This window comes from Mesoplodon mirus (assembly GCF_964341445.2).
Source record: "Mesoplodon mirus genome assembly, chromosome: 14".
In the NCBI taxonomy this organism is placed as follows: Eukaryota; Metazoa; Chordata; class Mammalia; order Artiodactyla; family Ziphiidae; genus Mesoplodon; species Mesoplodon mirus.
The window spans coordinates 2,319,179-2,346,177 of NC_138990.1; the positions used below are offsets into that span (position 1 = coordinate 2,319,179).

At 35.0% G+C, this 26,999-nt stretch overlaps 1 protein-coding gene across 3 annotated transcripts in view; it reads right to left on the reverse strand.

The window, feature by feature from the left end:
- GCFC2 (GC-rich sequence DNA-binding factor 2) overlaps positions 1–26,999 on the reverse strand; it is a 68,933-nt gene that overhangs the window by 3,333 nt on the left and 38,601 nt on the right. Inside the window, exons 6-16 of one of the 3 annotated variants that reach the window (XM_082643012.1) lie at positions 26,579–26,765; positions 24,025–24,148; positions 22,947–23,028; positions 22,362–22,474; positions 21,381–21,580; positions 19,536–19,686; positions 13,860–13,984; positions 7,221–7,297; positions 5,680–5,746; positions 3,725–3,871; positions 766–890 (exon numbers count right to left, since the gene is read on the reverse strand). In XM_082643012.1, coding sequence (XP_082499138.1) covers positions 766–890; positions 3,725–3,871; positions 5,680–5,746; positions 7,221–7,297; positions 13,860–13,984; positions 19,536–19,686; positions 21,381–21,580; positions 22,362–22,474; positions 22,947–23,028; positions 24,025–24,148; positions 26,579–26,765 — 1,398 coding nt within the window. Of the gene's footprint in view, positions 1–765; positions 891–3,724; positions 3,872–5,679; positions 5,747–7,220; positions 7,298–13,859; positions 13,985–19,535; positions 19,687–21,380; positions 21,581–22,361; positions 22,475–22,946; positions 23,029–24,024; positions 24,149–26,578; positions 26,766–26,999 lie in introns of those variants that run through there. The other 2 variants (XM_082643013.1, XM_082643014.1) reach the window with 2 other exon arrangements.

A 26,999-nucleotide genomic window follows, 5' to 3' on the forward strand; every position in this document is an offset into this window, starting at 1 on the left:
AGTAGTTAATCTGAAACAAAAACTTTACCTTATGCCAATATCTAAGATAGCATAAAATATTTAGGTGCTACCTTCTCCACATAATCATGAAGTTCCAATACAGACTACTAGTGGATGTATTCTGGCAAATATTAATGTGAATGACTATAAAAAAGGAGAAAAGCACAGAGCAAATCTATCAGAAATCTGAGTTGTGGTTTGCTGCTACCAGCAGCTTATATGGGCTATCCTGGCAGCAGTATTTATCCACAGATATCATCAAATGCTACAATTTGAAGGTTTTAACTGTTTTTCTTTTTGGAGAGGTGGTTTACCAGAATACCACTGTATTTAAGTCCTTAAACATCTAGTGCTGTGAATGAGATAATCCAAAACGGAGATCTAGCTACTGCTGGGTAAATGCCAGGTTGCAAACCTGTACTTAACAAATGTTGAGATTTTGAAATGGCTAGGAAAATTAAGAAGACATTAAAAACATGCTTGATAAGAGGCTTTTGATTTATAGTTTTAATTTTAAATTCCCCTGTGATACAGTTTTCTGGAAGTGCTTATTTTGGAAGAGATTTACATTTAAAAATATGAACTAATATGTATGAGGTGTGAATATAAAATATTGAGTGATTCTAAAGATCATACATGAAAATATCTCCTAACTCTTCAGTGACAGTCTTAGATTTTTAAAAGTAAAGTACAAATCTTTCTAAAAATTGCTGAGAATGGAACCCTAAACTATGCTTATGGAGGTACAAATAAAATATGCATTACCTGATTTCACTTGTAGATAATTTACGTGCAGACTGCAGTAAAAACTGGATGAAGTTTTCTAGCTGGGGAATAGATGTTCTCATGGCAGAATTTTGGAACCATTTTTCTGGTAAACATGCTGCTATCTAATAATCAAAACACATCATTTTAAATAATGACATTTATTATCTAAGGACTTTAGCTAACATTCAATCCTTATAGTACTGATGTTGGTTGAGTATTATTCTTCCATTTTATAGTTCACGGTTAAATAACTTTTGAGAATTTCCCCTTTTTTTGTCAAGGATTTATACTTTAAAAAAATCATATTTTGATACCGAGAGCTTAAAATAGACTACTCTTTATAAATACTTCCTAGTACTTGTAATACTTTCAATACTCTGTATTCTTGAGTGATTAAATTGTACAAAACATTTATAACTAAACACCAGAAATATGTAGACACAAAACACTTTTAGTTAACATACCTACATTTGACCCTTAAACAATGCAGGGGCTTACAGGCAGTGACCCATTCGCAGTCGAAAATCAGTGTATTAACTTTACAGTCGGCCCTCCATATCTGTGGTTCTGCATCCAAGGATTCAACCAACTGTGGACTGTGTAGTACTCTAGTATGTATTTATTGAAACAATCCATGTAGAAGTGGACCCATGCAGTTCAAACTTGTGTTGTTCAAGGGTCAACTGTATAAAATAGGTACATTTAATATGATTTCACAGTAAGAAATTGGGTGTGTTTGTGTATAATCTACATGAAGAAATAAATCAAGGTCATTCTAAGATACATTGAGTGAAAAAAATTAGTTATGGTTTTGATTTTCTTGTAATTTAATACATTGCTTTAAATGTCCATGGCAGCATAAAGAGTCAATGTATGTGCATTCATTTTTTTCTTTTGGGGGGAAAATAAACCCAAACAACACTTATCATCATCATGCTAAAGGTAATACATGATTTGGGGAAAAGTTTTGGAAAAAAAGAAAAATGTTAACAAAATAAAAAAGAAAAGAAAAACTTCCTCATAGCAGAAGGAAGAATTTTTTTAAAAAAGGAGAGAATGGGAGCAAGGAAAAATCTGAGATCATACTATTTAAAGAAATTCTTGGTTTTGCTATAGTTGGTTAGGTCAAGATCAGTACGTACTTCTAGAAAGTAGAAAGCTGCACCATATATATATTATAAAATACGTTAAATGAAAGTTCTGGAATGCACTCTTTCTAAAATAAATCTGACTGGTCAACACTGAAAACACAGTTGAGGAAAATGATTTATCCTATTTTTTAATCACCTTTTTCAATTATCCAGAAAAAATACAGACACACTGATTGCCTAAGGCAAAAAGTCCTGTAAGTCTTATTATGCAAACTGTATCTTTTTAAAGTTTAAAAACCAGCTCTTACTGGCTTGGAATTTAATGTCATTTGCACTCGCTTTCCCCTTGTTTTGTACCACAAGTCTCAATAAAATTCTGAAGGAACTATCTAGCTTTTCCATAAATGATCCTGGGACTTATAAACACATTGTCTTGGCCTGGTTTTCTGGCCACAAGCTGTGGAGAGAATGTCATATATCCTCTTCCTTAATTCTGCATAGTACAGCGTATGGTCAAAGAGAACTAAACTGAAACCTGAAACACATAGGATGGATGATGATTGAAATTTCTGGTAGATAATGTAGTTTAAAACTACATGAAATAACCACAGCTAGAAAAATGGAGGTTGTCTAGGAACTGCTATCTAAAGTTACATATATATTTATATTTTTAAAAAATTTATTTAAGAATGTAAATATTTTCCCACATTCTTAAAAATTTTTCCTTATGACTTTTATCTTATGGATAGACACTAATGTTTTTAGACATTTAGGTTCTTTCCAACTGTCTTCTATTATAAATAATGCTAAAATAATATTCTTTGTACGTAGAAACCTTTATGCACATCTGATTTTTTAACATAGGATAATTTCCGAGAAGTAAAATTGCTAAGTAAAAGGATATAAACTTTAAAGGTTTTATATCAATCATGCCAAAACAGTCTCCAGAATTGTATTCCTCTTTCCATAGTGCAGAAACTATTTCCCTGAATTGCCACTCCATACGTTCTAGATGAATGGTATCCCTGGAATGATGTGGGGCTGTTGTTTCCCTGTGCTTATGACAATACTGGAAATTATAATGGAAATAACAGCAAAAAATTTGCAGCATAACAGGTAAAAACAATATCCTTACTGTATTATTTGCAATTCTCTGATTATTAGTACTTTTAGTATTTTCCACATGTTTAGAAGTTATCTTTGCATATTCTTTTTTTGGTGAATTAGGCAATTCACCATGTTGCATGTCTTTTGGTCACTTTCAATAAGAATATTTGAATTGTTTACTGCTTTTTAAAAATGTGGGTATTTATCCTCGTTATGCATTGTAACTTATTTCTCTGTTTTTCAACTTTCTTTTTAACTTTTCGTTATAGAAAATTTCAAACATAAACAACAGGAGAAAAAATAAGTATAGTGAGCCCAATGAACCCATCTTCCAGTTTTAACAATAATCAAATAATCCTGATACATTTTTGGTTTAATGAAGTTTTATATTTTTGTCAAATCTATTATTTTTTCTCACCATTTTTGCTTTTAAGTTCAGAAAGGACTCCTTTAACATCAGGTATAGTCATTTATCTTCTTAGTACAATATTTTATAGTTTCATTTTTTTTACACTTAATTCTTTACTTCACCTCTAATTTACATTGGTATGTAGTGAGAGGTGAGGATCTAACATTCATTTTGTAAACAGTTAACAAGTATACTTTTTTTAAATACTGGGTTCTTCTGAGTTTCTGGTCTGTTAAATTAATTTGTTGTTAATGTGAGTACCACAATTTTAATTATTTTGCTACAAAATTGATTTTAATAACTAAATTTTAAAAATGATAAAATTAGAATCAGTTTCTATACAACTTACCTGGTTGCACTTTTTAACAACATCTGGCCCAGGTATGGCATTGAGAAGAGCTATAATAAGATAACGATTCAGCAGCTTCCCTAGTCCTAGCTCTTGCAAGGTGTCTTCTGGGAGGAGTTCATTCCAAAGAAGAATATTGCGGAAGAGCTAAAACACAATAAAATGTCAAGTGACTATGTACCTTTTCGTGAAAGGAAAACTGTAATAGTATCCAACAAACATAAAAAGTTGGTCAAACTCTTTTAAACTCTCACTACAATTGGCACTGTTGGAACCGTCAATTTTAGAATCAACAGAAAACATTTCTGAATAAACACTTGATTCTTTCCAACCTCCATATATTTGTTCATCCTATTTTCATCTTTTTAGGACAACCGCTCAAAATCTATTTCAAATTACCTTGCTGGAGCCTCTCCTGATCAATCATCTTCCTTCTCAATCCATACTCTCCTGGAGGCTTGCGCCATCAGATACAAGACCGCAGGACCTCAGGATTCATAAAAGCACTGCTGTTAAAGCCAGTGCTACTGTTACCAACGTGTGACCTTGAGAAATCAATCAAACCTGAGAACCTCACTGCTCTAATATAGAGTATAAGATGAACAATAACCTGTGACTTTGGAGATACCTTGGGTAAAATACTTTTAAGAAAATCTAATAAAAGTAACATGGGTTTGCATTTCCCTCCTCTAAATGCAGATCTTTCTGTGAATTTTATGGTATCTGCCACTTTCTTTCCAGTAATATATTTATCACACTAGGTGCTAAACTACATCCAATTGTACTAATATGCAATGCCTTTTCACAATGTCATTTTTCATGTTGCTCCCTCTTCTTGAAAAGCCTTTTTCCTGACTCAACCACATGACAAGTATTGATTCACCCTATCAAAATTGTTCTTGCTGAGGTTACCCATTACCTTATCGTCATCAAATCCAGTAAAAAAAAATTCAGTCTTCTTTCTAATTCTCTTCAGTGGCATTAACACTCTGTCTTCGTTCTTGAAAGCCCTTCACTTAGTTTCCCTGATGCCACTCTTTTATGACCATTCTTAGTTTCACAACTCATTCTTAAGGCCTCTCTGAAGACTCCACTTTCTCTGCCCAACTCTTATCTCAGCATCTCCCAAGGGTCTATCCTTAGCCTTCTTCTCATGCTTCATGCAATCTCCTCAGAGGTTGTCATTCATGACCATGCCTCCCAAACCTTTTCTTCTTCCCGTAACCCCTCCAATGCCCTCAAAGAATGTCATCATAAGTTACCAGGTTGCCAAAGTCAAAAACTTGACTAATACCCTACATTCTTCACACGTAATTAATATCTTTTGAATCCATCTTTTCCTTACCTTCCTTTGCCACTGACTTAGCACCGACTTCATCCTGTATCATTTAGACCAGGGGTGAGACAACTGTGGCTTGTGAGTTAAATAAACCTTACTGCCTGTTTTTGTAGAGTTGGTGAACTAAGAATATTTATTTATTTATGTATGTATTGAAATATTTATTTATTTGGCTGCGTCAGGTCTTAGTTGAGGCATGAGGGATCTTCATTGCAGCAAGTGGGACTGTGGCAGGTGGGTTTTAGTTGTGGCATGCAGGCTCTTAGTTGTGGCATGGGGGATCTAGTTCCCTGACCAGGGATCAAACCCAGGCCCCTGCATTGGGAGCGTGGAGTCTTAACCACTGGACTGCCAGGGAAGTCCCAAGAATGGTTTTTATAATTTTAAATGATAGTAAAGTTTACTGAACCAAAGACATGCGCTCATTTGTTTACATATTGTCTATGACTGTTTGTACTACAGTGGCGGAGCTGAACAGTTCAACAGAGACCATATGACCTACAAAGCCTAAAATATTTACTGTCTGGTCCTTTACAGAATTTTGCTGATCTTCACTCTATAGTAAACTTTTTAAAAATAAAAGCAATTATTTTTATTTCTGCCGTTTTCTGCTTACCTTTAGACCTGACCAGAACTGTCTTTCTTGGAACTTTGAATGTGGTGACATTCTGTTCTCTACAGCACTAATTTGAAGCAAAAGAAAGAGAAAAAAGAAAATGCAAATGACTGTTCATCTTTCAGAAACAGAGTTTAAAAGCCTGAATGGTTTTGTTTTTTTAAAAATCAACCAAACTAAGCCTTTACAGAATATAAAGGGAGGTGCTCTGGTGACATCTACTAAAATTACAAATGCATGCACACTTTGAGTCAATAAATCCATGTCTGAGAATGCCTTCTGTAGATACATTTCCACATGTACAGAATAATATGTCCATAAAATTATTCCCAACATTGTTAGTAATGTTTTACTGCTTACATGCTCATCAATTACAGTACATCTATATAATGGCATATTGTGCAGCTTAAAAAAGACTGAGGAAACTTCTGTGATGACATAAAAAGATCTCAAAGATGTACTAAGTCAAAAAAGTAAGGTACAAAACAATGGTTATGACTACAGTATACTTACTTTATAAGTAAATATATAAAAAAGGAGAGGAAAATAAGATTAATTCTAATTGCATTATAAGTATTAAAATTCTATAAGTGTTTAATTCTAATTGCATAAAGAAATTCTGAAAAGGTAAAAAAATTTACCAACATTGAGCATTCTTACATGCATGTATGTGTACAGAGAAGGAAGGGCAAAAACTGGGTGGATGGAGGTCAGGAATGGGAGGGAGTAAGACTTTTCATTTTAAACATAAACAAAATTTAAAAATACACATTCATACTTTTTAACCATGGGACTATATTACTTATCTAAAATATTACAAACCTTACTGGGGGGGAATTTTTACATGCAGGTATCTCTTCAGTATTCACGTTAACTAGCAAGCTTAGAAGTTCCTTTCTTTTCTTTCCATGCAGCTCTTCCATCCTGTAAGTACTCTACAGCTCCAGTTCATGATCCATTACTATAAATGATGCCTTCTTAGCAAATGTAAGAATATGCATCAAATACTACTTGTTTGATCATTTAAAGGTAAATATAGAATTCAAAGATGCAGTTTCTGGCCCCTCAGTGATGTTCCAGGCCTTATGCTGGGCTTTCCGTGTCAGGCATTGTTCTGAGCACTCTCTTCATCTTCACAATGTCCTGTGAGGTAGGCATTAATTTAATGCCCAATTTTATATACAAGGACACTGATGTACAGAAAGGCCCAAGGTCAAATATCTAGTAATGGTGAATCTGGGCTCCAGAATCTGTGTTTCTAACCACTCTGCCATGCCAACTGTCATGTTCTTAGGAATATCATTAACCACCACCCCCAACCAAAAAAAAAAAACCCTAAAACCTATGTCCAAGTGCCAGACATCATACACGGCAATATAAAAGGTGACTGAAAAATATTTGTTGAAATCTCAATTTGCATCTTAATAGGTATGTGTTTTGTAAACACTTAATACATTTAATTTTTTTTTCATTACACTCTTAAATGAATCTGTATTGCAGGAGTAACTATTTCATAAAATCTAGAAATTAGCAACTCTTACCTCATTGGATATAGAGGAATAAAAACATCATCATCTATTGCCTTCTTCATTCTTGAAACAATGGGTTTAATTAAATCCTATTTAAAAAAAATTTAAAAGCATCACTGATAGTTATAAGTAGAAATGTGTTTACCAAAAGAAGCAATTTTAACAGAATAGTGCAAATTTGTACACACAGACTTAGGTGTTAAAATAACTATCAATTAGGTACAAGAGAACTTCATTCATCCATGTTGTTGCATGTTGCAGTAGTTGGTGCCTTTTCACTGCAGCACAATATTCTGTTGCATGATGGAACATTTATTTAGACGGTCTTCAGTTTAACGGTTACTATGAATCATGTTGCTATAAAAGTTCTTGTAGAACATGTCTTTTAGTATGCATGGGCATACAATTCTAATGGGTATATGTAGAGATAGAACTGCTGGAATACAGTTCATGTTTATATGTTCAACTTTGTACAGGATGCCAAATTGTTTTCTGAAATAGTGGTATGCCATTTACATTCCCACTAGCCATGTATGAGAAATCCTGTTTCTCTACACCCTTACTAAATCCTGGTATTTTTAGGGTTTTTAAAGGCTTGCAATTCTGGTATGTAGTCATATTTTATTATGTTTTAATTTTTATTTCCTATTGAGTAATGTGATATTGAGCATCTTCTCATATTCTTATTTACCATTTGGATATGCCCCTTTGCAAAGTATCCAATTAAGCTGCTTATCTACATACCTGTTTTTTTTAATTTAAATTAGGTTCTCTTATTGATTTGTAGATGCTTTATAAATATGGTTTCTTCACTGGTTTGTCAATATCCTTTGACACAGTATATTCACTTTGGCAAACTCATTTTATTGTTTGTATATCAAAAATTGAAAATAACCAAAACGTTGAATTATGGGAACTTTTAAGGACATCATGTTATGTCCATCCAGTGCATGAAATATTTAGCTAAAGTTTATGAAGACTGTAGTAACATGCAAATTTAAATGTTTAATATTTAAGTGGAAGAAGTAGGATACGAGTGTACATGTCCATCAGTATTATAATTCTGAAATAAAAGGTAGGCTGAAAATATCCTACAATGGAATCAGTCTTTGTACTAAGATAAAAATTTCTATAATAAGATACTGATCTTACACTTAAAAAAGGAATCCATATTTGAAAAATGGAAACGGCATACTACATACTAGAGGGAAAGTTATTTTTTTAGGTCAGTGACAATGTGTGTAGCACAAATTAAGCTGTCATATACCCTATACTAAGCAAGTTACTCATAAATGTAGAATTCAACCAAATATATTTTTTCATAAGAGGTATATCTAACTGAAGTCCTGTTTCTCTTTTCACTTAAATATCTGTAACATATTCCTCAAATGGCTGCATATCAATATTAACATTAAAAACAAATAAAAACTCAATTTTCTTTTACTCTCTCAAACATTTTGAATTTCTTTTGTTGTTGTTGTTGCGGTACGTGGGCCTCTCACTGTTGTGGCCTCTCCCGTTGTGGAGCACAGGTCCGGACGTGCAGGCTCAGCGGCCATGGCTCACGGGCCCAGCCGCTCCACGGCATATGGGATCTTCCTGGACCGGGGCACGAACCCGTGTCCCCTGCATCGGCAGGCGGACTCTCAACCACTGCGCCATCAGGGAAGCCCTTTTGAATTCTTTTAAAATACAATTATGTTTTGATTTTTTTCCACTTAATGTAAATGATTTTGAAACTCAGCCTTGATAAATATTTCCATATTAATTTTTGTTTCTTAAAAATAGTTCTCTAAAAAATGCTATAAAGGACTTTATTGAGTCAAATGACAGAAGTAGAATATGGATGGTAGATTAACTACTGTTAAATTTACTGAAACTGCTAACTGTACTATGGTTATGTAACAGACTATCCTTAGCAAATACGCAACTTACTCTCAAAGTGTTCAGGAGAAAAAAAATCGTGTGCGTGTGTATATCTAATGGGAGAGCAAACACTAATGCAAATGGGGCAAAATATTAACGACAAGTCAATCTGGGTAAAAGGCCTATTAATATGCGATTTTTATTCATGAGAGTTTTCTGTAAGTTTGCCATTATTTTTAAATAATTGTTTAAAACAAAAAAAACCTTAAATTCACATATTTTATAACTCGGAGCTCATTAACTTTTCCAAGTAGTAAAATACCTTTGGTGGAAAAAAAAAGTTCTCTAAAGAGTAAAGTTTTAACAACTACACACACTTCTGTATACAGACTTTATTCTTATTTTATTATTTTAATTTTCTTATTGAAAGATTCTTTAAATTCTATAATGCTTTACAATTTTCAAAAGTTTCACACACATGATAAAAATATGGGATGCTTCACGAATCTGTGTGTCATCCTTGCACAGGGGCCATCCTAATCTGTGTATCATTCCAATTTTAGTATATGTGTTGCTGAAGCGAGCACTATATAGAGACTCTAAAACAGCTCTGAAAGGGCACTTAAAAGCTCTAGCGAGTAGTTTTTATGATGCTCTGCATATCCACAGTGATAACCTGGGTGGCATGGGCAGATGTTGAGGCCCTCAGGGGAGGAGAGTAGGTGCTCACCACAGCAAGCGCAGCATTACTTCTGTGTGTGTCTGTGTACAGCGGTATGTAAGGCTTTATTTGAAAAAGTTTCTGTGGATAGAAAAAGAAATTTGAAAACTACCAATCTATCTAAGCATTCATCTGATGTCACTTTCACGTTTCCACTAACCGGTTAACCAAACTATGTACTGTCTCCTGAGGCTGTGCATAACTTCGGGCATCTTTGGACTATTAGATTTCAGTTAATGAGAAGCAAACTTCTCTCCCCTACACCTTCCATACGTTGTCCTGGTTACTTCTCAGGATCATGCAGAACAAATCTAATCATCCTTCCATATGAAAACTCTTCAGGTTTAAGATTGATATCTCACTTTTCTACATTTTCTCTTTCCCATATCATCTTAGACACTCTCCATTTAATATACTTTAACCTAAAATTAAATGCAAAATACCCAGGGAAGTCTTACTTGTGAGGAAAGCACATACAACATTTTTACTCAAAAGAGCATACACCTAGTAGGATGAACTCCCATTAGTCTTTCTGCTACTCAAGAGACACTGTTGACTCATATTGGGTTTACGGTCGATTATAATCCCTCTCTGTGTTACCTATGTTGCTTCAAAGCTGTGCCTCTCCCATCTTGTATTTATGCAGTTGAATTTTCGAACACAATGGTAGGACATATGTATATTCCTTTTACATTTTGAGAGTCAGTCCATTTTCTCAGTATTTTGAAATTCTTTTGGATTCTAATTCTATTACCCACAGATCTGTGACAGAATTCCTAGCTTTCTGTCATTGAGAAATTTTATTAGCATGTATTTTACATCTTCATCTAGTTCAATAACAATATTGAACAGGACAAATCTGAGAAGATTCTGGCCCTATGGGTCAGTATTCTTTAGGTATACTCTACCAGTTTTCTTTATATCTAACTATACCATATCTTTTCCCATTTGATCTGTAAGAAAATCTTAACATATTTAAATGTATTACCTACTCTACCTGTACAGTACCTTATTTATCAGTGAAAGTAACTGAGATAATATGGAAGAATATGCTTTGATAAACAGTTGTTTGTATTTAGGAACCCCATCAATGAAAGATTACAGTAAACACTGCTTTCTTATTTTAAGTGCTCGTAATCCATCTCTGTAATAATCTATTTTAGAACATTAACCAGAATCAAAACTATTCTCACCAGACATTAGTTTACAGAATCATTTGCTTTTCACTTCAAAATCAGGAACTATGCTGTCTGACTTGTTCTTCTGGAACCTTTCTCATTCTCTTCAATTCTTAAATATCACTGAAAAAAATAGAGTGAGCTCACTGGCAAACTGTGTTACTAACCTGGAATATTACGTAGTACACTGATTCTCAAATAGGGATAATTTTGCCATGCCTCAGAATATTTTATAAGTCTAGAGATATTTTTGGTTGTCAAGACGGGGAAGTGCTACTGGCATCTAGTGAGTAGAGGCCAGGGGAACTTAATGCATAGGACAGCCTCCCACAAAGAACTATCTGTTCCAAATGCCAAGAGTGCCAAAGTTGAAAAGTCCTGATGTAGTTCTAGTTTCCTATGGATGCAAAGACCACATTTTCAACATTCAGAGTGGGAGGGCTTCCAGAATTAAAATCACCAGTATAAAAACTTCATGAGTGAATCCATAACACCGCTGAAAGACTTTAGTGGTTACAAAGTGCTGGGCCTGCCACTTTAATCTTTTAAAAGTGACTTGGAACTCTGGGCCCCAGCTTCTTCACCTGTAAAATGCAATTAAAGTCAACACATTTTACAAGGTTGTGAGGCTCAAATGAGAAAATGTGAAAGTGTTAAAAAAAATGGCAAAGCACTATTTACATTTGGGCTATAATTAAATAATCCCACACAGAGAGCAAATACAGGACTATATAGCTGCTTCCTTGTAGCTCTAACCTACTAATCTTGGTTCTATGCTTTATGACAACACAGAATAAATCTATTCCTTCTTCAAATATAAACACTAACTCTATGCACATCTTCTTTTAAGTTGAATCTCTCTAATTCCTGCATGATTTTCACATGTTTTTATCCTGTTGGGGGTAAGTGGAAAATGCCCTTTCTCCATCAGTTGCTACTATTCAAATCCTATTCCTTTCTTCAGGTCCCTGCTCAAATGCCACATCTAACAAAAATTCTTTCACTGCAGAAAGTAATTTCTCTCTCCTGCCTCTCTTTTGAGGTTCATAGCCCTTTATCTGGGCCACTCATGGGGAGGCAATGTGGTCAGTGAGATGATCCTGGGCTTTAAAGTAAGACTAAGCAAGGTACAAATCCTAGTTCTGACTCAAGGCTTTACTGTGAACAACTTTTCAAGATTCAGATTCTTCAACTGTAAGATTAAGCTATCACTGTTGTTAATAGGATTGCTGGGACTAAGTGGGATGCTACAGGAATAAGACCTGACTGAGGGCTTCCCTGGTGGCGCAGTGGTTGAGAGTCTGCCTGCTAATGCAGGGGACACGGGTTCGAGCCCCGGTCTGGGAGGATCCCACATGCCGCAGAGCGGCTGGGCCCGTGAGCCACAACTACTGAGCCTGCGTGCCTGGACCTGTGCTCCGCAACAAGAGAGGCCGCGACAGTGAGAGGCCCGTGCACGGCGATGAGGAGTGGCCCCCGCTTGCCACAACTAGAGAAAGCCCTCGCACAGAAACGAAGACCCGGCACAGCCAAAAATAAATAAATTAATTAATAAACTCCTACCCCAACACCTAAAAAAAAAAAAAAGACCTGACTGAGTGCCTAGTACAGAGCAGGAATCAGATAAACAAGTGCTCCTTGTCACTCCCACTTACTTCCTATTTGAAATAACAGTTTATGTACATCTTGCTTCCTCTAAGATAACATGCTTCTTAAAGGCAGAATCATGCTGGTATCCCTATACTCCCTCTTATTTCTTACAGCTTCCCTCCTTCATGACAGCAATTCCAAGTGCTAAAACTTACTGGTGTTCAGAATATGAATATGACATGTCGCCTTGCTTTTTCAACCACCTTGGTTATTCCACTCTGGGTACCCTCCAGTCTGTCAATCTCTCTCTTAATTCTCTTAAAACTCAATGTAAATTTGGTTTACTTATTTAACTGCATGAGTATACAATATTATTATCAACAAACAGAATGATAAAAAAGAGTACTACAATAAGAGTAAGATTCAACACTCTCAACAGAGCCTCTAAAAAGTTCTTTCCTCTTTATGTCTTATGTTCAGTGAAACTCAATTCTAAATTATGCTAAGATGAGAATCTATCCTACTGAAGCTTGAATCCTCAAAGAGATTACTGTTCTCAACTTTGGCAGATTATAGAAAACTAGTTAGTATAATGAAAGTTAGCCTAGTTTTAAAATCATTGTTAGGGCTTCCCTGGTGGCGCAGTGGTTGAAGGTCTGCCTGCTGATGCAGGGGACACGGGTTCGTGCCCCAGTCCAGGAAGATCCCACATGCCGCGGAGTGGCTGGGGCCGTGAGCCATGGCCGCTGAGCCTGCGCGTCCAGAGCCTGTGCTCTCCCACGGGAGAGGCCACAACAGTCAGAGGCCCGCGTACCGCCAAAAAAAAAAAAAAAAAAATCATTATAAAGTAAGGTCATAATACTACTAGACCTTTGCCAAAAAACAAAGGTAATTAGTATTTTTTTCTTTTAGAAGGAATGAATTTGCACTAATATATTTAGGCCTTTTCGTCTCTGCAGGGCCACTGTATATTCACAAACCTGAAAGACAGCTGGCTGGGCCATGAGAACACAAATCAGACCACTGAACAGAGAGAAATAAGCTAATAAGAATGAAAGTAATAATCTGGATCTTATTGAATGTATGTGTATCCTTTTATAAGCATTACCATTCCTGTAAGAATGTTCAGAAATATCAAGGTGTATTCTTTCATCTTATTAACTATAAAGAGCAAAAAATGGTCAATCCTAGTCTTCTGATAATTACTTCTTCTGCATCTTCCGTAAACAAAGATTTATAATAAATTATATTGATTTACAAATATATCAAGAAATTCATAATTCTAGAAATTATTACCTGTTTGCCTTTACTAATAACTTCATTTTCACAAGTGGAATGTTCTTCAAGGATCATTCTGCTCTGTGTTATTAAATTTGTTGTCTGTGAGGTTGACAAGGGATCCCAAATGAATTCTACAAAGTCTGAAACAAAAATTTTTGGCGGTGCACAATTTAGTTACTAGACTAAGCTTTGCTTGTCACATATAAACAATTGAGGCCTTTAGCAAACACTACTTCCCTCCTTATGTGGTTTAAAATCCATGACAATCAGTACCATTACGTATTTGCATACACTCTCTTTTGTTGCAGTCTGGCTCAACTGCAACCCTAGTTAAATCACCTTGTCACAGCATCTGTGCCTGCAACCATGTGGCTAAAACATGGCTGGAAAAAAATACACTCTAAATTGATCACCATGAAACTCCAGTGAGCCCTTAATGCTGCCCAGCAATCACATTCTGTTTCCCTGGCCCGTTCTCTTTCCTAGACAATTATTTCCTGACTTATCCTTACTCCTTGCTCTCAGTTAATGGACTTTACTCTTCCAGATGAATATTTCTTACATTTTCTCTTCTCCACACTTGCTCTCACTCTCAGCTGATTACTTCCCCATTTGATGAGAAAAATAGAATCAATCAGAAAAGAAGCTCCACAAGCTCCTCCTACAGAATCTACACAGCTACCAGCACCTGTACTCATAAACTCTAACTTGTCTCCCATTCCTATGGATGAAGCACTACACTCCTTGCCAAGGCCAACCTTTTATTTGTACAAAAGACCCCAACCCCTTTGGCTTTCTTGAAGATCCTGTTCCTGGAATTCTGCCCTCTCACTTCCACTGGATCTTTTCTATCACTCTACAATTATTTCTCTTGTATTAAAAATAATCCTTCTCTTGACCCTACTTTCCTCTCCAGTGCTGCCTTATTTCTTTCCTTCATTTTATAACAAAATTACTCAAAAAACTTCCTATCTCCAATTTCTCTCCTCAAACTCCTGAATTCACTTCAGTTAGGCCTTACTTCCAACTATTCTCCTAAACTACTCTTACCAAGTCACAGATAACCTTCACATTTGTAAAATCTAATGGTTGATTCTACTCCCCATCTGATTTATCAGCAACAATCACAACACTTTTCTTTACTTGGCTTCCAGGATACTACTTCCGTGTCCTACTTACCTCTCTGGTCTCCTTTACTGTCTGCTTGTCATCTTGTTGACTTTCTAAATGCTGGAGTACCTCAGGACTCTGGTCACTTACCTTCTCTTTCCTATTTATATTTATACTTTATACAGAATTCAACCACTTTCCAGCCACCTCCACTTTTAACACTCAAGCCTAAGCTACCATCATCTGTTGCTTGGATTACTGCAAAAGCTTCCTAACTGGTCTGCCTACAGTTCATTCTCAACACAATAACCAGAGTAATTCTGTTAAAATGTTAAGGCAGATCTTGTCACTTCTCTGCTCTAAACTCTCCAACTGCTTCTCACTCTTTCACTTAAGTAAAAGTCCTTACAAATGATTTTAAGGCCCCATATGACACAGCCAGTCATCCTGCTCACCTCTTCGTAGTCTCCCCCTTGCTCACTCTACTAAAGTTACCCTGGCTTACGTGCTGTTTTTCAAGCAAATCAGGCTAGCTCCTGCCTCAGGGCCTTTGTACTTGCTGTTTCTGCTGCCTTGGATGCTGTTACCTCAGATATTCATATGGCCCACTTCTTTACTTCCTTTTGGAATCTGCTCATTTGTGACCTTCCCAGGAAAGCCTTCCCTGGCCAACCTATTTTAAATTGCACTACTCTTTCATAATTTGTATCTCTTTCCCTTACTTTATTTTTATCCTTGGCCCTTTTAACCAACATACTCTATATTTTATTTATTTATCGTTTGTCTTCTGCATGGAATGTAAGCTCCATGAGAGCAGGGATTATTATTTTGTTCATTGTTGTATACACTGAAGTAACAACTGTGCTTGACCCTTGTAAAATACATGTTAAATAATGTTTTTAAATTTAAATAGGTTAAAAAGAAACACCCCAAGTCAAATATAAAACAGTGATTTCTCAGGCATCTACAAGGTTAGGCTTGTAATAATCTTAGAAATATTTGGTCAACTAATACTGAGAGCCTACTATGCGCCTAACATTAACGACAGGAAACAAAGCAATAAGTAAGACGAGGTAACTGCCTCTGAACAATTCTGTCTAATGGCAAATACAAACGTTTAGGTAAGCAATTATAATTTAATGCGTAGATGCCACCCTAAGTATGAGTTCAGAGTGCTACAGGAACCCTGAGAGGTATGCCTAATCCAGTTCCTAGAAGTGATGTCCATACCGAGTTCTGAAAGATGAGAAGAAGTTAGCTAGATGAAAGAGGTAGAGTTAGGGGATTTGTTAAGTGGATGGAGGGCAGAAGATATAAAGGCCAAGGAGAATATAGCTGAAGTCCAGTAGAGGTGGAAATGAGGGGAAGAAGGAACCGAGCTTGGCAGGAGATGGGGCTAAAGCACTACTAAACAGAGACAAAATCCTGAAAGGCCTGGAAAGCATGTTAAAGAGTTTAGACTTCATCCTAAAGACAGTTAAGAATAATTAAAGTGTTTTACGTGAGGCATGACAGAATCAGACATATTTTAGATAGATCACCATGGTTTCTGTATAGAAAATGGGTTAGAAAAAGGAAAAAAAAAACAGACTTGGCAATTGCTTATATAAGGAGGTAAGAAAAAGGGAGGAGTGGATGACTTCAAAGTTCTGGTTTGAATATGTGGGTAGATGGAGGTACCATTTTCTAGACAAGGAATATAAGAGGAGCAGGTCTGCAGCAAAGATGACAAGTATGATTTTGCGTGTGGAGTTTGAGTTGTCAAGTAGATGTACTCAGAAGGTACTTTGATAAGAGAGATCTGGTGCTCTAAGAAGACATCTGGACTTGTTCTTCCAGTTCTTTTTGATTTAAAATGAAGCAGAATAGTACCATCCAAAAGAACTTTCTGTGATGATGGAAAAAAACATCTTACATCTGCACTATTTAATATGATAGCCATGAGTGATATATGGCTATTGAAGATTTAAAATGTGGCTAGTGTGACTGAGAACTGAATTTTAATTTTACTAATTTGAAATTTATATTTTAATAGCTACATATTGCTAGTGGTTACCATAATGAGCAACACAGATATAGATGGCACTAGAGGAGAGTATGCAATTACTCAGGGAGCTCATGAAGAAGATCCAGGATAGGACTTGAGAATAAATATACAGTATTAATTTCTCATAATGCTACTTATTTGAGGAACTGTTTAATTGTAAGTGAAAATTTGGAGTTTTCAGATGAGTACTTAAATAAGGCACATATATTCTATGCTATCATTAATAGTGCTTAATAGCTAAAAGTAAATAGTTAAAAGTACTATCTTTCTAAGATACCCATGATTACACTGAAAGTTATATGAAAAAAAAAATCTTTAAAGTATAGTCAAGTTGGCTGAGAAGCACTATAAAGTAAGTTGCTTCATCTTTTAAGAGTTCTATAGACTTTGCTGTCAGAATCCATTCTCAGTGACATGGTGGAACAGATCCTTATCAAATACAATTTCAGATAAAACAAGTCTTCAGACTGAAGCACAAAAATCAATGCCCAAGGGTTTCTGAGTGCTGGTGGCAGATGTGAGGGAAATGTAGTAATGTTTTTTAAAGAAAGAAGAAACACACCATACACAAAAATAAACTCAAAATGGATTAAAGACCTAAATGTAAGGCCAGCCACTATAACACTCTTAGAGGAAAACATAGGCAGAACACTAACATAAATTGCAGCAAGATCTTTTTTGATCCACCTCCCAGTGAAAATAAAAACAAAAATAAACAAATGGGATCTAATTAAACTTAAAATCTTTTTTTGGGCCATGCCACATGGCTTGTGGGATTTTAGTTCCCCAACCAGGGATCAAACCCAGGACATCAGAAGTGAGAACACGGAGTCCTAACTACTGGACTGCCAGGGAATTCCCTAAACTTGAAATCTTTTGTACAGCAAAGGAAACCATAAACAAAACAAAGAGACAAGCCTCAGAATGGGAGAAAATATTTGCAAATGAAGGAACCAACAAGGGATTAATCTCCAAAATACACAAACAGTTTATGCAGCTCAATAGCAAAAAAACAAATAACCCAATCAAAAAATGGGCAGAAGACCTGCATAGGCATTTCTCTGAAGAAGACATACAGATGGCCAAAAAGCACATGAAAAGCTGCTCAACATCACTAATTATTAGAGAAATGCAAATCAAAACTACAATGAGGTATAACCTCACACCGGTCAGGATGGCAATCATCAAAAAGTCCACAAACAGTAGTGCTGGAGGGGGTGTGGAGAAAAGGGAACCCTCCTACACTGTTGATGGGGATGTGAATTGGTACAGCCACTATGGGGAACAGTATGGAGGTCCCTTAAAAAACTAAAAACAGAACTACCATATGACCCAGCAATCTCACTCCTGGGCAAATACCTGGAGAAAACCATAATTCAAAATGATACATGCACCCCAATGTTCACTACAGCACTGTTTACAACAGCCAGGACATGGAAGCAACTTAAATGTCCATCAACAGAGGAATGTATAAAGAAGATGTGGTACATATATACAATGGAATATCACTCAGCCATAAAAAAGAACAAATAATGCCATTTGCAGCAATATGGATGGACCTAGAGATTGCCATACTGGGTGAAGTAAGTCAGACAAAGACAAATATCACATGTTATCGCTTATATGTGGAATTTAAAAATAAGGGTACAAATGAATTTATTTACAAAATAGAAGTAGAATCATGGATATGGAAAACAAACCTATGGTTACCAGGGGATGGGGGGAGGGGTAAATCAAGAGATTGGGATTGACATGTACATACTACTATATATAAAATTGATAACTAATAAGAATCTGCTGTATAGCACAGGGAACTCTACTCAATACTCTGTAATGGCCTATATGGGAAAAGAATCCAAGAGAGTGGATATGTATAACTGATTCACTTTGCTGTACATCTGAAACTAACACAACATTGTACATCAACCGTACTCCAATAAAAATTAAAAAAAAAAGAAACATAAGGGGAGAAGTTAAGGGAAAGAAAGAAATACATGTAGGAGATGAAAGTGTGCCCCTAATAAATGACTTATAAAAAAGTAACTAATGAAAGTAATGCTAGGGCTTCCCTGGTGGTGCAGTGGTTAAGAATGCACCTGCCAATGCAGGGGACACGGGTTTGAGCCCTGGTCCGGGAAGATCCCACATGCTGCAGAGCAACTAAGCCCGTGCGCCACAACTACTGAGCCTGCACTCTAGAGGCCGCTTGCTGCCAACTAGAGAAAAGCCTGCATGCAGCAATGAAGACCCAACGCAGCCTAAAATAAAATAAATAAATTAAAAAAAATAAAAATAAAAGTAATGCTAATGTCACAAATACTAAAGATCCAAAAGTATCAGGAGTTTGATAGCCAATCACTTGCACAAACAAGCATTTTTTAATCAGCTTAAATTATAACATCTGTTGCTTTTTACTGCATATTACAGTTGTTGTGTTCAAAAACGTCTAAAAAAATTTGTGACTGTAACAGAAATTAATGATCTTACACTTTGCCAAAGAACAATTTAATTTTATCAAGATTACAAAACAGTACCTGTAAGTCGAGGAATAATTGTTTTGCTGATGACAGTAGACAAGATTTTCTTATCAGAACGATTTTCCTTCTTTGAATCTTCCATACTGCTATCTATAAATTCTTCTATAGATGTGAACCATGGCATCTGTTTTAAACCTATGGAATCAAACTTATAAATAAAATTATCTAAGTTATAAATAAATTCTTAAACATTAGTTTATTTTTAAATAGTTAACTTTTCAGTAATTACCAGAGCTTCTCTAATGATCAAAGGAGAATAATTCCATATTTTAACCCAATGTATACAGTACTAGACCACCAAGGCTAGGCAGGATGACATGACTAAGACATGACGTCTAGGCAGTAGGACAGAACACTGCGTTTCATGCATTCATTCATATCCAGAAATGTCCACTGTGTGTTCAGGGCCTACTACATGGCAGGTACTGTTAGGAGCAAAATATGCATTTATAACAACAGCAGTTAAAACAGCCACGGAATTTGTTTATAAAAATACACTTATCTCACGCAAAATTCACTTCTGGCTCTCTCGAGTTTCACTGGCACAAATGTATACTTTGCATGTGGTTTAGTTTATTATTCAACAAACAGCAGATGGCCAATTATTATTTGTTGAATAACTGAATGAACAGATCTTTGCTGGATGTAACAGAGTACTCAGTTCAGCTGGAGTGGTTAACAACTAGGCTGCTTTCCGACCAACTATCTACCACTTTCTCAGGGATAAGCTTGGCTCCTAAATTATGAACACTGCATGGCCCTAACACAGAGCCTAAAGGCATGCATGACTAGAGCAGAGGAAGATAAACGACAAGGATCCATCCTTTACTTTGTTAAATCTTTATTTTCAGCTCTTTCTTCATTTTCTCATTTCTGTTTGCTTAACAGGCATATCCACATGGATGTCCCATCATCATTTCATTGTCTATAAAGTAGAACTTTCATCAAAACCGTTCCCCTCTCTGAAAAGTCACCATTTTTATGAATTGAACTACCATTGTACGAATAACTCAGACTCCAAACCTTGGGGTCATCTTTCTGATGTGTTGGTGTTACGGTTATTCTCAGTATTTTACTGATTACTTCATAACACCACTTGTAATCAACACGTTCTCTTCCCTTGTAATCAACACTTTCTTTCTCTTCCCTTTGTCACTATCACCCCACGTGAGGAATTCTTCACCCTGCACTTGGGCTACAGCAATAGCCTTTCAGTATATACCTTCAACTCTTTCTCCCTAGCCTCCAAGTTAGCCTGTTGCTCAGGGCTTCCTAAAACATTACCTTCATCATGTACGCCTCCCATTATCTATCAAAACAAGTTCATATCTCTTAATTTAGGATCTATGCAGTCTACTAAACGAATATTTCTCCCTATGTACCTTTATAAAATACCTTTTCCTTCCTCTGTCTTCCTGTTTAAATTCTATATATCCTTCAAATCGTCATTTAAATTCCTCATCTTCATTGTAGCTTTCCTAGCCAAGTATTCCCATTATGTCATCTCCAACTTCAGAACTCTTGGTACCTATTTTGAATTTCACTCAAACAGACTGTAAAACTCTTAAGGTCTAATACTACCTTTACTTTTTTGAGTGATCTTCAACTTATCATAGAAGAAGATTTAAAAGAAAAAGTGTTTCCTTTACTGATGTTAAGTGTCACTCAGCCTTAAAAACAGAGTGAGAACCAAGAAAAGATGAGTGCAGACTATTACTCCAAAGCACAAATTATCAATTCCAACTCTAAAGGAATGGTACTTTATAGTTAACCTGATAACTAGAGGATTTAAGTAACTAAATGTGATCAGGATTATTTTTTTCACATGTTAAGCTTATGTACCTTAAGAGGATTCCAATCAATCAACTGAAATCGTATTAGGGGATTTAAAAGCTTCGGAATGCATAAACTAATGAAAGCTTCATAATAAGAATCAGGAAACTTTTCTCGCCACTGTTGAAATTTCAATAAAATATTCTGGATATTACAAAAATCATCGTGTACATCTTCAAAAATCTTCTTATGATCCTGTAAAATGTCACCTGTGAAGAAAATGAGTCTCTGTATATTATGCATTTTAAGTTTGTGACCTTGAAGTTTGCTTCCTATAAACATAGTTACGTATAATTTATGTAATCAACTGAGCTGAAAACTATCCTTTGACGTTAACATATAAATTAGGTTTTATTAAAAAAACACTTTAGTAACAATTGACACTAATAAAGTCTGCCGTTTATTGAGCCCCTGCTATATGCCAAAACACTATAAATACATTACCTCACTTCATCATCATAACTATGTTCCCTATAAGGTAGGTGTTTCTAGCCTACCTATTTACAGACAAAGAACAAGCAAACAAACAACAATATCAGATATAGTGAAGTCAAGGAATCTGCCAATGATCACACAGACTAGATCCCCTCTTTGAACTCATCTGGTTGACTGTAAAGCCCACACTCAACTACACATATTTTACCTTCTTATAATGCTAAAACTGGGCTTTACTATATGCAATTATTTTAAATTAAAAATTATAATATAGAAAGTATGCAGTAGAGAAATGAAGCCAAAAATGTTCATGGTTCCTTTTATAACAGGAGATGAAAAAGGTTGATGGAGAAAACTCAGGAATACTCATCATGCTCCTCCATTTTATCCATTTTTTCAGAGGAAAGGACAAGTCTTATTTGGAAAAAAAATGTATTCCTCTTTTCCTGAATTTTACCAACTGTTTTACATAGCTTAAATAATTAAGGGCAATCACAGCAAAGCATTTTCCAGCATTTCAATACTTCAAGACACATTAGAAACTTGATATCTGACCTTGGCTTTTTTGGAAGTCCATCATGTCTGCTGGAGATAGTTCATCATCACTAGATGTTCCTTCCTGATGAGTACAATTCCCAGAAAGAACCCTTGCTTGTCTTCTTTGTGCCCTATATTTTGCAATAAACCAAAAATAAATAAAAAACAAATAGCTCCTGTTGAAAAGAAATGCTTTAAAACAAAAAGTCATCATTTACTTAAAATACCCAGAAATAAACCATCACATTTGCATGCAATTTTATATTAATATTTTTGACATTTTAGCTTCATTAATCTGAACTGGTTCTCCCTCTTTTTTCCTGTAAGACATTCCCAGAGCCTACCCAGATTTGGAAGAGCAGGTAACAATGTAATTAGGACCGGCTTCTAGGTATGAGCCATTCCCAGGCTGATAAATGCCATTTTACCCATTCCTTCTGACTGATCCAAATATACCAGTGCATCTTTAAACCATAAATTTTGGTTTTACATCATTCTCACAAATTAATATGCTAAGGTTATGGTTATTTATACTATATGGTTAATTTTATTTAAGTAGAAAAAATACTTGCTCAATGATGCTTTAAGTCTTTATATAGTTACCTTCGAGATTCAATCTCTTCTAAAATCCATTGAGTTTTTTCATCTATAGCCAAGCTTCTATTTGTTGATGTCTCAGCTTTGCCTGTTAATGAATAAAATTGATTTCATACTGCAAATTCTCAAAAGAAATACAGTGAAACACTTTGAAAACAAGTTATATCTTAGGTATATATACATATCTGTATATATAAACACACACATAGAATATGCTTAAATTGCATATTTCATCATGCAATGAAATTGCAATGTTAACTCCCTATCGCAATATTAACAGTCATTGAGCTTGCTAGTCTACGAAAATGTACCTTGTCTGGTGAATACAGTTCAGCACTTGAGAACAGTAACAAAATTTAATAGAAAGTTTCTTTCCCTAGTATTCTTTTTCAGCAGTTTTCACCAGTTTTTTTTCTGTCCCTATAGTCAAATGCTAGAAACATTTGCATTACCAATATGTCATTCATATTATTTCCTACTTTAGCATGTACTGTAATTTATGACCAACTGAATGTCATGTATTTGAGTCATTCTGATTTTGCTTTTATCATCTACTTGATGCTATGGCCCATTTCTTTCACTATACCCTGACAGCACCTTAATCAATGGAAGACATCTCTGAAAATACAAAACCAGTGTGACAACTAAAGGGAAGCATCCAAATCTTTTATTAATATAATGAGATCTTACAGATGATTCTATGCTGAACCCACCAGAATTTCTTTAACCTCCACAAACAATCTGTGGATGGGCTATGGAAAATTTATAGAGTTATATTTCTGACACAGTCTATATATTTATTTCAAGTCATCTTCAAGCAGTCATTAAATGGTCCTATAAATATTTTGTTTCAAATACTAAGTGATTAGAAGTTATAATTTTCATGTTTTAGTTTTAGACTGCATTTAAGACATTTTGAAGCCCTAGCTTAAATGGTCTGGGATTTTTGGAAGGGGGTAGTTGAAAGGTTAGTGGGAAAATACTCAAAAAACATTTTTTATACAGGAATAAAAATATTGTTATCTTTTAGCTGATAATTTAGCTTAATGAATAAAAAATCACATTGAACATGAAAAACACTAACGTGATAACTCTTGTAAATACGCTGATTCATGTTTTAATTCATCTTGCCTGCGTTTCATAAAGATCATGGCTTGTTTTACAAGGAGTGCATGCATGGCTGATTCTATTTCTTGGATGTTGATAATCTGAAATACATATATAAGTAACATTTTGTGGGTCATCATTAATGAATTATAAAATATAATATTTATATATAAGCACATTACATGCTCAATTCTCATATACAGAAACATTTTTTACACCATCTCATTTCAATTAAAAGAACACTGTGAGGAACAGACCTAGCTTCCAATACTTTTAATACTAATAAAACTAGAAAATCAACTTACTGTATTAAAACAGCTATAAATATCATAAATAATAAAACCTACTGGGCTGGAGTCAGGAACATGGTAAGAGTAGATAGATAAGAAGAAGGATTCTTTTTTGAGCTAAAAGAGGAGGAGGAAATGATGACTGCAGCTATTTTTCACAGGCTGAGGTGGGGCAGACTGTAGGGAACACTTAAGGAAACTGGTAAAATTTGAAAAAAATAGAGAACTGAAGAGACCTAACCAGACAAGTAAGAAAGCTGTCAAGCAGAATTGAGTGATTAGTTGAAACTGGCATTTTTATATTTCTTGGGCAACAATCCCACCCACTCCAATGATGTTCCATAGCTAATGCTATGGATTCAAGCCTTTGACAGTGTAATTCTTCAAGGATGAATGAAGAAAGTTACACTGTAATAGATATTTCAGAAAAGTAACGACCAAGTGATATTAAAGGTAGTCAACTTAAAATAATAGGGGAGAAAATACAATTATTTGGTAATATTTTAAAAGTAAATTAAAACTAAGGCAGAAAGTATATTTTTAAAATGATTAGTCTACTTTAAAAAAAGGACAACTTAAGACCCCAGTGTAAGGACTTAGTACGTATAAAACAAAAACAAAAATTATAATGGAAAAGAATGATTCATAAATCTGATTAACACAAAAATTTCAAAACATCTGATGTCATTGCTAATTACTAGAGAAACGCAAATCAAAACTACAATGAGGTATCACCTCACACTGGTCACAATGATCAACATCTAAAAGTCTACATATAACAAATGCTGGAGAGGGTGTGGAGAAAAGGGAACCCTGCTACACTGTTGGTGGGAATGTAAACTGGTGCAGCCGTTATGGAAAACAGTATGGGGGTTCCTTAAAAAACTAAAAATAGAGTTGCCGCATGATCTTGCAATCCCACTCCTGGGTACGTATCTGGAGAAAACTCTAATTCGAAAAGATACATGCACACCAATGTTCACAGCAGCATTATTTACAATAGCCAAGACAGGGAAACAACCTAAAGGTCCACTGACAAGATGAATGGATAAGGAAGATGTGGTGTACACACGCACGCACGCACGCACATACACACACACACACACACACACAAATGGAATACTACTCAGCCATAAAAAAGAATGAAATAATGCCATTTGCAGCAACATAGATGGACCAAGAGATTATCACAGTAAATGAAATAAGTCAGGAAGAGAAAGACAAATACCATATGATATCACTTATATGCAGAATCTAAAATATGATACAAATGAACTTATTTACAAAACAGAAACAGACACAGAAAACATACTTCTGTGTCACAGACACAGAAAACAAATTTATGGTTACCAGAGAAAGGGGGTGGGGGAGGGATAAATTAGGAGTTTGGGATTAGTGGATACAAACTACTATATATAAAATAAACAACCAGGTCCTACTGTTCATCATGGGGAACTATATTCAATATCCTGTAATAAACCATAATGGAAAAGAATATGAAAAAGAACATACATATACATAACTGAATCACTTTGCCGTACACCAGAAACTAACACGTTGTAAATCAACTATACTTCAATAAAAAAAATTAAAAACAAAAAACACATCTAATGTGAAAAAAAACATTGCAAACAAAATCAAAAGACAGGGCAAACTGGAATGCTTACCTACATCAAATAGGATAAAGCACTAAAATTTTTAAGCAATAAAGAACTGTTCACCATATACTGGAAAAAGAAAAAAGGAAAAAAACCCCACAAAAAACCTCCATATAAACCAAGAAGATAGCAGGGCAAAGGACACAAATAATTCAAAAGAAGAAAAACTACATTAACAAAACAAAGGTTTGTTTGAGATCAAAATAAATATGTAAAACCAAAAACCATTTTTTAATGTAGTAAACTAGAAACTGATACAATCTTTCTGGAGGATAATTTAGCAATGTTTCATAAGCCTTAAAAATATTTAGACCCTTTCACTTAATAATTTACTTTCTAGGAACTTTTCTTAAACAGATGGAATTTAAAAAATTTATACTGCTATTTATAAGTTGCAAAATGATTACAAAAAACACCTAACTGTCCAACATCGAGGGAATACTTAATACTCCAGTATGTCAAAAATATGTAGGAAGAGTCCTAGATGAAATATTTATTTATGGGATTTAGACTTTTAAAAAAATCACACTGTAAGAGAATTTCTCCATAAAAAGAAAATGATTACATATTTATAGACATGTACCTTTTCATTAAGACAGTCAATTAAATTCTCCACATAAACTTTCATGCTTTTATAGAATTTAAAATTTAGAACTTGATTTGATGAATTCTCTAGGTTCTGGATGGTGCTCTTTGAGCTCTTGACATCTTCTATGTATTTTTCATATTCCCTCAGGTGTGAGCGGTGAGTATCCTGTAGTAATGTTAATCTAAATAAATATAAAATAAAAATAAATAAAAATCGCTTTATATTACAAACTTTTATTTCTATTATAGTAAGTAGCGGTCTAATGAAAAATTTTTTCAAATCTACCTTACAAAGACCACCAAGGAAACTGACAATCATATAAACCTGGGTTTATAAGACTTGTAGAGCAAAGGAAAACACCAGGATAAAAGAGGTTTCAAAGGGAAAGGTAGGAAAGGACACTTAAAGATTTTTA